This window comes from Glycine max, chromosome 17, assembly GCF_000004515.6.
Source record: "Glycine max cultivar Williams 82 chromosome 17, Glycine_max_v4.0, whole genome shotgun sequence".
Classification (NCBI taxonomy): domain Eukaryota; kingdom Viridiplantae; phylum Streptophyta; class Magnoliopsida; order Fabales; family Fabaceae; genus Glycine; species Glycine max.
Window position 1 is genome coordinate 40,292,544 of NC_038253.2, and position 12,677 is coordinate 40,305,220.

At 32.3% G+C, this 12,677-nt stretch overlaps 1 protein-coding gene across 2 annotated transcripts; it reads left to right on the forward strand.

Moving 5' to 3' along the window:
* The first annotated feature begins 357 nt into the window (after positions 1–357).
* On the forward strand, positions 358–7,539 carry LOC100779310 (inactive protein kinase SELMODRAFT_444075). 2 transcript variants are annotated; one of them, XM_006601243.4, is made up of 9 exons: positions 358–663; positions 979–1,112; positions 3,736–3,830; positions 4,842–5,062; positions 5,135–5,914; positions 6,046–6,206; positions 6,367–6,443; positions 6,521–6,842; positions 6,941–7,539. In XM_006601243.4, the coding sequence occupies exons 1-9, from the start codon at positions 465–467 to the stop codon at positions 7,088–7,090; spliced, it is 2,139 nt and encodes a 712-aa protein (XP_006601306.1). In that variant the 5' UTR covers positions 358–464; the 3' UTR covers positions 7,091–7,539. The 2 variants fall into 2 exon arrangements, with proteins under 2 accessions (XP_006601306.1, XP_003550356.1); XM_003550308.5 differs by having other exon boundaries at positions 4,842–5,914.
* The last annotated feature ends 5,138 nt before the right edge of the window (positions 7,540–12,677 follow it).

The following is a 12,677-nucleotide window of genomic DNA, read 5'->3' on the forward strand; positions in this document are numbered from 1 at the left end:
TATTACCGTAATTTTGATTTTAAATTGGAGATTAATTTTCGATCGAAACTTAAACTTAATTATAAGTATATATTTTTCACCTAAAAAAACTATACATTTTTATATTATAACATTTTACATGACATGATTTATTTCTTTGTTGTTTTATATAGACACGATTTATTTGACATTTATATTTAGTGGCCTAGAATTTGAATTTCCTTTGTGCTACGTCAGACATCAGCAGCCTCAGCAGGCCCCTCCCCTCCCAAGCAATAACTAAGGAGGAATGATAATTGGAAACTGTGGTTAGGATAACCAAACCAGGGTTAGGAATTGCCAGTTGGAGACATGGGGGCTTCAAATTAAGTCCACAAAATAATGCAACACGATCAAGCTCACACACTCACACGCAACGCAATGCATCATACGTGAACCCACGCACCCGATCCAAACCAAACCTTTTCACACTCAACTAAGTACCAATGCTAAGAGACGAAAGCGTGGGTTCTAGAAGCGCCAGGCACAGCGCCACCGCCACCGCCACCGTCTCCAACAAGGTTCTCGTCGCCGTCAAGGCCGAGAAGGTCATCTCCAACACCGCATTAGCCTGGGCTCTCACTCATGTCGCTCACTCCACCGACTCCATCACGCTCCTCGCCGTTTACTCTTCTCACAAAACCGGTACCTCTGTCTTTATCTCTCTCTCTCCGTAAATCTCAATTCCGTTAAATTCTATTCAACTTTAATCGCAAAATTAAAGTCAGTTACATGCAGGTATTTGTGTGATTTCAGTATTATTATTATTCTCTAATTAGAATTAGAGTTTCATCTCAATAATTCGTGTAGTAAAATTCTAACTCTGATCTGAGAACAACACTGAAAAAATAGCTGTCAAATTGTAGCATTTAAGTTTTGTTATAATTCTTATTAGTTGAATTGGCTTAGAGTTTGAACTAATTATATATGTGTGTGGACGTGGATTGTTTCTATCTGCAGGCAGAAGGTTCTGGAATTTTTCGAGACTGGCCGGAGACTGTACGAACGGACCGGCGGGAAAGTTGCCGGAGCAAATTTCCGATATCTCCGAGTCCTGTGCTCAGATGGTGCTTCAGCTGCACAATCAAATCGAGGTAACTTTGAAGTTTAATTTGATTTACCTGAATTACAGAAAAATAAAACTATATATGATTTACTACTTAGTACTTACGGTGTAGCTGCCTGTACCCGATTTTCTGTATATCAGATATAACTATAATGTTGATGTTAAAATTGACGAATTATATGCACTCGCATAAACCGCAAACCCGTACCCGCTCTGTAACTGGTACTTTCCACCACCTTTCTCTTTCAAGTTGTTGCCTCAGTTCTTAACGTATAGTGAGACGAAAAGGACTGAGTTTTCCACCTGGTTTTTTACTTGATGATTTTTTTTTTTTGTTTTTGACAGGATTGATGAATTTGTTGTTTATAAATTATTTTTTCCGTTTTTTAAAAAACCCTTGTGTGACTTTATGACCATATTCACGCTGTCGTTTTTGTCTCATTCTCTTCCTTTCGGGGACGGAGACGTATATTTCAAGCATTAATGCTATGTTTTGCATTACAACTAAAAATATTTAAACAAACAAGAGAAAAAGAAATATAAATTAAAGAAAAATATAATAGAGAAGACTTATTATATTTAATTAGTTGAATACAAATAAGAATGGAAGAAATATATTCTTTTTCTGTTTATTTAGATAAGTAGAACAATAACTAGAAATGTATAAATTGTATTACTTTTATACTAATTATAAAAATTAAATTTAAATAAAAAAATTAAATATTTACTATTTTATTTTTATTAATATAAAATTATTTATTATTTTTAGGATATAAAAAATATTTACTTTTTTAAAAAAAGTTTAAAAAATTCTTCCATTTTACTTCTCTAAAAATAATCAGTAAATATTTTATATTTTCATTTAATTTTCGTTATATCTATCTTCTATATTTAAACGCGAACAGATATAGAATCAAAGTATGCCAAATTATTGTGCCAATTATTTATATACTATTATATATTTTGTGTCAATTCTATATCAATAATTTTTGCTAACAATTTTTGTCCTTTTTACATCAATCATTTAAAATGTGTTATATATATATATATATATATATATATATATATATATATATATATATATATATATATATATATATATATATATATATTCACCAAAAAAGATAATGTATGTGCCCTCAATTTTGCTTTTCAGTAACTTGTCAGAGTTGAGGAAGTTTCTGATCTCTTCAAAGTTGTACCAGCTTGACTTAGTTTGTTCGATTCGTATATGCTTTTGAAATCTTGTCTTTATAATAGAGGTCATGATTTATCAATAATTGGACATGCACATGGATTCGTAGACTAAATATTTTAAACAATGCTTTTTTTTTTTTTTTTGCTGAATTTTTTAAACATGCTTGTCTATGTATGGTAGAGGAAAAGGGAAAAGAAATTTTATATTTATATACTGTGTTAAGGGGAAAGAGTTGGTTGTAGTTAGTTTTACTGTGTCAGACTACGTACACTCATGATTATAATATCTCTCTATACATCTAATTTTGTGAACACAAATAGATGAAGAGTATTTTTCTTTTTTGCTTTCAAATTTCTTTCATTGATTTTTACTTTTCCTCATGCTACACCCCTAATATCCACTTCGGTATTGGAGCTATAAGCTCACCATGGTTCCTAGACTTGAATATTCAAGATGTCAATTCTCTCAACACCAAACTCCATTAATCTCGTTGAAGAAAACTTTTTAATGTGGTAGCAGCAAGTGCCAGCAAAAACTCGAGAGGTTTGAAGCTCAATAAGTATATTAGAGGCGATGCAATCGCTAGAAAGTATCGCAGCATGAACATGAAGAAATTGATGATAAATATCTAAATTATGAGCAACAAGATTAGTTAGTTGCGGGTGGCTTGACTACTTGTTTCGATGTCACAACCAATTTCTCACGGAAATGGAGGAATATATTGGTGTTCTCACTCCAAATTTAAAAAAGATTAGAAGTCTATTTTGCATTGCAAAGAAGACCTAAAATCAAGAAACTCAAGCTGCAATTGCAAATGAATTTTCACAAAGAAAATGGATTGTTTATTCATTACATGGGATAAAAATTGGATGTTGAATACGTAAGAAGGGATGAATTTCACTAGAAACGGCAACTGAATAAAAAAAACACTCACGACGAATAGGTTTTCTTGTCCATCACATAGGTTTGATACACACTTTTTATTATAATTTATAATTAGGATTTGAAAGATCTTTTGGTATATATTTTATTGAGTTATATTTTATTGAGTTAGATGTTACACTTGTTACTATTTTTTCATAATAAATTTGAATATTAAAATAATATTTAGTTTGTATCACTAGTTTTCAAGACAAAAAACACATGAAAATATTTTATTTGATTAAAGTGTATATAACAAATATAAGAGTATATAGATACACATTAGAAATGGGTGTGGGCACTAAAATTATAAATTTATAATCTTAACCGAAGCTACGTATGATTACGAGGGCAAATCTTTTCCTAAAGTGTGAGATATGAATACGTGTTCTCTCAAATTCTATACATTGCCATTCCTACTTTTTCTTGAGAATGCATTTGTTCAAATGACATAGTAAAACGGCTACTATATATCAAGGTATGACATAGTATATTTGCTGAATTGACTTTTTCTATTATTCCTAAAATCCAGGTTAGGGTGAAGATTAAGGTGGTCACGGGTACTCCCAGTGGTGCTGTGGCGGCTGAAGCTAGATGGAGCGGTTCCCATTGGGTCATACTGGACAAGTAATTAAACATGAAAAAAGTATTTCTTTTTTTCTGAGCTATTATTAGTTTCTTTAGTTGATTGTAAATGTTTTCTCATTTCTTCTATGCATGCCCCGTCGATGAGTCAATTAGCTTTGCATAACACGTTGGTGGGTGGGTGACGAGAAATTATTACAAGTCGAAGATTATTAAGTGTTCATACTTCATACCTCCACTAAACTAAATACACGTATTCAAATTTTTTAATTCAAGAAAAATATTAATAATATTTATTTATGTGTCATTTAAAAATTAATGAATATGATGATAGTTGTGGGCTACCTAATTAGTTTACTGGGTGACCTCTTCTGCAATTTATCTACATAGCATTGGCTTTGTGTTTTAGTATTACTCTGATTAATGAATTGACTTATCTGTTGTCCCTTTTTAAACTGTTCCTTCGAAACGATATTGTTTTCATGATTTTTATAGAGTGGGTTCACGATTAAATATTAACACAAATGTTATGCGACGTCGTTTTAGATGGACAATACAGGGGTAGCTTGAAAAAGAACAACAAAGAAACTAGATCCAGCTCATTAGACATACTTGAGATTGAGAACTTTATATTACCCAATTGCATGAGGTTAATCATTCAATTGATATATGCATTGAATAGCCTCCAACTATTGTCTAACCAATTAGTATTACCAACCGGTAAACAAAAAAAGCAACCTATTGCATTCTTTTCCCACTTAATTCTTTGCTAGGTCCAGTTAACATTTTAATTATTTTTTTTGGTACGAAGTTAACATTTTAATTAATAAAGTGGATAACATATTTGTAAACGTTTGGAAATTATATTTGAGATTCGAATGGACATTGCCCTTATTAGGATTTGATTGAACAACTGCATCACATATCTTCCAATAAAAAAAAAAAAAAAAATCCTATTAGAAACAAGCGGAATTTTTCGGAGCTGCATTGCCAAATGCCAAATGATAAATATATGAGAAATTTGTTGATGAATACCTTACGTTGCTGAAACAGGAAATTAAAGCAAGAGGTAAAGCATTGCACGGATGAACTCAACTGTAGCATAGTGGTGATGAATGGTTCACAGGCAAAAATCCTCAGGCTTAACTTACGGTCTTCCAATGAACTTCAAACTCCTTTTTTCTCTGCTAACTCTTCACCAGGTATAGAAATTGCAAAGCTAAAAGGCAGAAGATTGAAGCATTCTACCCCAGTGGGTAGCCCTGAAGAAGCAGGTACTTCTGTTACAAGAAACATAGGAGTAAATTCAGTGTCAAGTTCTGACTCGACAACTTCTCTTTTCCTAGTCTATGAACAAAACCCTCTGTACGAGGGTCAGGGCCCTGAGAAAAGAACAGACGAATCAATCAACGAACCAACAAAAGATTTTCATGTCCAGCCACCATTATACTTTGATCTTGAAAGAGATAGCCCTCCCCCTTCATGGACACGTCCAGCATCATCTGTGGCCAGTGATAACAAGACTATATTTTGGATTCCTCAAAACCACAATATTGTAGACAAGTTTCAGAAAACTAAAAACAACAGTGTTATCCAAAGAACTAAATCCCCAACTTCGAAAACTTTACTTGAGAATTTTATACGTTGTGATCAAGAGATATGGACAAATGAACTTGGGTTTGACCAAGCTCAAAGTAGAAGTTATGTCCCCAACTTGGGCATCAGAGATAATAACTCAGTTCCTTTGGGCAGAACTACCTCTATACCTCCTCCCTTATGCTCACAGTGTAAGAATAAAGCACCAGTATTTGGAAAGCCTCCAAAACGGTTTTCTTACAAAGAGCTAGAGGAAGCTACTGATATGTTCTCGGATGAGAATTTTTTGGCTGAAGGTAGATTTGGTGTAGTCCACCAGGGAATACTCAAAGATGGTCAGGTTGTTGCGGTGAAACAGTTGAAGTTTGGTGGTTCTCAAGCAGATCTTGATTTCTGCAGGGAAGTTCGGGTTTTGAGCTGTGCACAACACAGAAATGTTGTGCTGTTGATAGGATTTTGTATAGAGAGCAATTTGAGGATATTAGTCTATGAGTACATATGCAACGGATCCTTGGACCTCTACTTATATGGTATTTACTAACTTTCTTTATTTCAAATACTTATTCAGATCCCTCTCTCTTTTTTTGGCTTTTTAATTAGTATTTGAATGTTCTATCCAACAATCCTATGAGAGTTACGTAGTTCAATGCTTGATTAACAGGAGATGAGAGTATGCCTTTGGATTGGAACTCACGCTTAAAGATAGCAATTGGAACTGCACGAGGCTTACGCTACCTTCATGAAGATTGTAGAGTTGGGTGTATAGCGCACAGAGACCTTCGACCCAAAAATATTCTCGTAACACATGACTTTGAACCTATGGTAACTTACTTGCCCTTCTGCATTTTTTTCGCCAAAGGTTGACTTCCAATTATTTTTTTTTTTTGCAATTGTTCAATTTTTAACGATAATGGTTCACAGATCAAACACAAATAAATAACTGCTGTTAAATCTATTCATTTACCAATTACCTTTCGTATAGGTGGCTGATTTTGGGCTTGCTAGATGGCACTCAGAATGGAATATAGATACTGAAGATCGCGTTATAGGAACTTCAGGGTATTTTTCCTGCTTTATCATTAAGATATTGGACATCATAGTTTTGATTCTAATCAAGGTTACCTTACATAAACTAGGTATCTTGCACCGGAGTATCTTGACGCTGGAAACCTTACATATAAAGTAGATGTATATGCATTTGGAATTGTATTATTAGAGTTAATAACAGGTCGAAGAATTAGCGAGTTGGAACAGTTCAATGGACACTCGTATCTTTCTGAATGGTTTCATCCCATACGCATGTTAGAGCCCGGTCATATCTTACAAAACGTTCGTTCTCTCAAACCATGCTTTGATTCTAAGGAGTCAGTGGAATTTAATCTTCAGTTGCAAGCCATGGCACGGGCTGTTTCGTTGTGTCTACGTGTGGATCCTGATGCAAGACCCCCAATGTCAAAGGTATGATTTGCATAATTGAGAAGCTGGTTGCATAACTGACAAATTTCCTTTTTAATATATTGAGAAAGTTTTTTTTGTTTTTTTTAATGTGATTGTAGATCCTGAGAGTGTTGGAAGGGGGTAATCCAGTTCGTCCTATGGGTTTAGACATCAATTCAGTTGGCAACACAAGTGGCCATTTAAGTGGTTTGAAGTCGCACACTCCACCAAAAGGTACAATAAATCATTCCCGTAGACTATCACATTGATCATTGTTTCGGCTCTTTGGGCTAGCTAGAGGATCTATTGTTGGCAATATAGTTCTGTTTGTGAGCTGCATAGTATCAGTTATCCATTTGAAACGTGGAACTCTCTCGTACGCTTATACAAACTTTCAGACAAGCACAGCACCTGGTGGAAATTAGTAAGAATTAAGAAGTCATTATGTTAGCATTCTCATTAAAAAAAAAAAATGGTTTGTAATTTGGAGGGGGGGTTCTGCAGCCTTGTAATTCCTAACTCACCATTTTTTTAATAGCAAAAATTCATTTGACAGGGGATGCTTCTCTTTGCTCTATTTTGTCTAGGATCTAAAGGGAAATCCCCAAATTGATTGTTCACCGTAATTTTTTTTTTTTTTACGTACACCGTATTTTCTTCTTGCTTGAAGAAAATATATTAATTTTGAATACAAGGGTACTCAAGTCCTTTACAATTAGTTTGCTTCTATATTTTTGCCATTACAGTATCTATTAATTTTGTCCGTGTTATATTCACATTTCAAGCAACATTTTGTGTAAAATCGATAGATGGTTCTTTGCTCAATGCCCAATGGTAGTTTCATGTTAGTGAATGCCAAATGAATGTTGAAATCTGACATAGGAAGACAATCAAACGTGTTTGTCTTTGTCCTTTAAAGGTATACGTAAGGATGTTTTAGTAAGAATTTTATAACACCCCATTTTCTTTCTCTCTTCTCTTATATATATATTTGTATAACTCATGGTTTCTATTTCTGTGTGAGGTGTATTTATTTATTTATTTAATATTTAAAAAGGGGTGTTGTAAGTTTTTTTATTTAATGAAAATCTTTCCATACTTGCTTGTAGTTGTAGTGTTTTGCATAGTTGTTCAGGATTTTCTATGTAATGTTTAGTTTCTTTTTTTCATTTTTTTAGATGCTTGATACTATTTTGCTTGTTTTTTTTTTTACTCAATAGTGGTAATCATTAGAACCAATAACATGTCCATATGCGGAGATGTCAAGAACTCAAGATCAATTGCAGCATCGTTTGATCTTTCCCATAAAAAAAAAAGAATTATTGTTATTACGAGTAATAAAGCATATTATACTTTGAAAGTGTATATTTAGAAAAGTTCCAGCTAAGACTTGATATTTAAGTATGTCCATTAGTGATTCGTTTTTTTTTTTAATTATTAAAAAAAAAACTAGCCTGCTATACTGATTCACACACTGATCATTATTCCAATATATCATAAAAGTAATTTTCTCTTGTGAAAATTAAAGATAAGGACAATTTTTTTTAAAAAAAAGTTGTTTAGATGTAATTAAAGATAGACATGTAAATATCACTAATGAAAAGTGAAGAACGATGGAGGATAATGTTGTTAATTTGGGAGATAGGAGAATTATTGTTATGGTTATTTAATATTTAGATAATTACATTCTTAAATATGTGGTAACCATGGTGGGAAGAATATTTTGTTGGAACTTAAAGTATCTTTGTGAGTTGGGTTTTAGAGGACACCATACATGATGTTCCAGCACAAGAACCTAGCTTTAGACGACACCTGTTGTTTCCAGATTAAATCCACAAACTCAGAATTCACCTCAATATGATGGGAATTGATCTTCAACAACAAGGTTCTATATGCTGATTTCACAGTATAAAGCCTTGTTGGATCCCCTTTCCACATTCCAGCATCCTTCACAATCTATTGTAATGGCGTCGCTTGAATACCATGCAAAAAATTGGTTAGTAAAGAAATCTCCCACTCGAACAGTCCCCATCTCCAACTTAACTTCCACACCTGCATCTCCCTAAAGAAATCTACCACTCGAACACTTCTTCTCTGAAACCAAATATAAGCGGGGGAATTGTTGTTTTAAGCATAGATCCCCGACCCAAATATGGTTCCAGAATTCCACGGCATCTCCATACCCAACTTTCCACCCACAGAGGTTATCAAACCCACATTTTCACCACAAGTAAGGCCTGAATCTCGCCACCACATTGAATCCCTATATGATCTCCTGCAAAACTTTCCACATGATTCTTTTCCATAGTTTGATTTCAAAACTTTGCACCACAAGTCCTCACCACCCGAGATCAACCTCCACCTCCATTTACCAAGGAGAGCTTGGTTGAAATGAACGATATTTTTTATTCCCAACCCCCCTTGATGTTTCGATAGGCACATAGTGTCCCACTTCACCCCATAAGAAGTTCCTTTGCAAGCATATCACCTTTTTTTGGCATCTTAAAGAACGAAAGGTGGGAAAGTGGTAAGGATGATAGAACCGAGTTGATGAGGCAAATCCTTCCCCCAATGGATCGGATAATGTTTTTTTGCCTCCACACCGACAACTTAAGGACTTCAACTTCCGCATCACCGGTTCCCACATAGCTTCATTCCTAGGATTTGTCCCTATGAGAAATCCTAGATAGACAAAAGGCACTTATATCAAGCCACGATTCAAGAAAGCCGCCGCTCTTAACTTAAAGTCCACTTCCCCACACCAATTGTTGTGAATTTACTTTTATGAAAATAATCTTCAAGCCGGAGACCACCTCAAAGCTCCTAAGAATACATTTTATACACCTCACATTTGCCATAGTTGCCATAGTCTTCTTACTTGTATATGGATGGGTATTTCTTATACCCTATTTAATGATAATATATTGTTTGCTGACCAAAAAAAAAATTGTACCCAGCAATGATAGGTTCAATTTTAAGAGTTGGTCGAAAGAAATCTACAAACGAAATTTGAGATATTCTAATCAATTTGTATGAGGTGGAGTAATTTGACACCATATTCTAATCAATTTGTACTCTTTGAAAGAGTGAATCCATGTCAGTAACAAATCACCTAAAACAATCTAAATACATTATTATTTTCTCAACTTACAATATCACATTTCAAAATAGTAGAAAATGAGTGTGCTAAACTTTTACTTCAAAGTTTACCAAATTCATATGATCAATTAATCATTAGCATAACAAATAACAACATCATCAAGGTTTACCAAATTCGTATGATCAATTGATCGTCATATATTTTTTTAATGACGTTGTTGGAGCTATTCTTAAAGAAGAATCCAAGCAAAATAATAAGGAAGATACGTTGAAAGGTTCAAAGCAAATAAAAACTCCAATGATGACAAAATGCAAATCAATGAAACATGACTCAAAATCTGACAATGATGACTTGAGAAGACACTTGAAAAAAATATACAATAAAAAGAATGAATGAAAGAATTCTAAAGCATCAATCTCTCAAAGTTGGATTGCGAGTGTCTCATATATGGACAAATCATGTATAGCGAATGACTAATTAAGATTATGTTTTATCCTTCTAGGGTATGGACTAATTAGTCATTACATAATGGTAGAAGATTGGTATACTTTCTTGTAAAATGTATATTCGATCGACTTTAGAGTAAATAATATTTTAATCAATAATGCTGGTCATAAAGTGACATATATCTTCAATAATATTTTAACTTAGCAATTTTTGTAATCATGGTTCACATTTTTACTAGGCACTTAGTGAATAAATCAACTTTTATGTTCTTTTTATTCGTCTTCTTCTGAATCTGGTTCGCTTCTTTGACTCGAGATTATGTATCATTCTAATTTTATATTGAGCTATATGTTAAATACATTATTTTTTGTACTTTTAAGCCTCATTCACCTCTTTGACCGAAGCGGGAAGGCTTGTGTACCCTCCTTATTTTAGACTCGAGATATATGTGTATTAAATCCACAGTTCTAAACCGACTTTATCAAATATTGGGTCATTTTTTAACAGCTCTTAGAACTTGGTCTATGAGCAAGCACGCTAATCATTATTGAGACATTTAAAGCATAAGAAGATAAGATCCACAATAAAAAGAGATCTCCCACAATTTAAATTCAAATAATTGCACAGAAAGTCGAGTTTAAATCTCTGTCAGACCTAAAAAATGAAGAGACAAAATTCACTTTTCAAATGCTCCAGTTGCAGGACATATCCAGAGCGTCACATGGAGTTTCCCATGACTAGAACAAAATGCGCATAACCTTCTTTTTCAGCCTTAAAAATATTTTTTAATCCCTTCCACCCCACGAAACCAAATAAAATTCAATTACCTTCAAATGATCGCGCATATTAGAAACAGACTAATTAGCGTCTAACGTATATATACCCACGTAACCCACGCACCATTAATTAATCATCTAACAACTCTTTAGAGAATGTTTACACGGATCCTCTGTTTGAACTTTGAATTATATCTCGTGAAATCATATGGCATGCAAATTTAAGGGGTTAATTAAGAAATACAGACATCTTACCAAATTTCTTATAGACTCGGATTCGTTGAATATTACAAAAGATAATACTACTAGTTTTATTTATTTATTAAAATTTACCTCATGTTATTTTAAATTATATTTCAAACAACAAATCTTTTGCTTCACGTAAGACACACTTGTTTATCTAATAAAAATACTACGAATACATTTTTAATGTATTCTTCTTCTTTTTTAATTGAGATTTAATGTATTCTTTTAAACATATTCTTTATTATTGATTAAAATTTAATATAAATCACAAACATTTGTAAGTTTCACTTGTTATTTAATGATTTTTTTTCATAATTTGGTAATTTTTAATTAATACATTTCAATAAATAATAATGTGCGTTAGAAAAAATATATTGTTTGCACTTCTTTTAAACATACATTTCAATAAATAATAATTTAGTACTACATATTTATGGGTTTGATTTGAATGTGTGGCAATAGATGAATGTATTCTTAATTGTCTATTTTTTCACATGTGTCTTTAAAAAAATAGTATTTGATAATTTATTTATATTATTTAATACATGAAAAGACAATAGGTTTTCAAATAACTTTTAATAAACTTATAATGAAAACGTTAATTTGTTGTTTATATAAAAATATTAAATTTCTATTTTTTTAATTTTAATTTTAATTATAATTTGTTTTACAAAATATAGAAAGGGTCTCTCAGACATTGATTTCGCTAAAAACTCCTTCGTGGAGGATGCATATAGATATAACTATTTACTCTTTTAAGAATAGTTAATTTGTTTCTGGGTCCCTTTGTCCTGGCCATTTAAGAAGGAAAAAAAGTCTCTCCCAAATATAAAATATTTCAATATCATATCAAATTTAATACAAATGAATGTTATATTTGACATTAAGCTTATATTTAATTATTTAAATGTGTTCTTATGTTTATATTGTTTAATTCATTCGCTTAATTTTATTTCTAATATCTTTTTACATGACGTAAAAATTAAATAACTCCATAAAAAAATATTTTAATGGAACAATATGTGAGTTCTTTTAGTTAAAATTAATTTTTATTGGTTTCGTCTCATTTTTTATATAGTTTAATTTGTCTATAGAAAAAAAATACTTCAAGAAAGTGACATTGTGAAATTTAAATTTATAGTCGTATTATAAAATAAACAATCTGATTATCTTTTATGATTTTTATTTATAAATGAGTTTTTTTATTACAAAATTTTGAATTAGCTTTAGATCTTTTTCAAGTAATATAACCTCTGAAAAAGTAATGATCCTGGCATCGACTCAAGC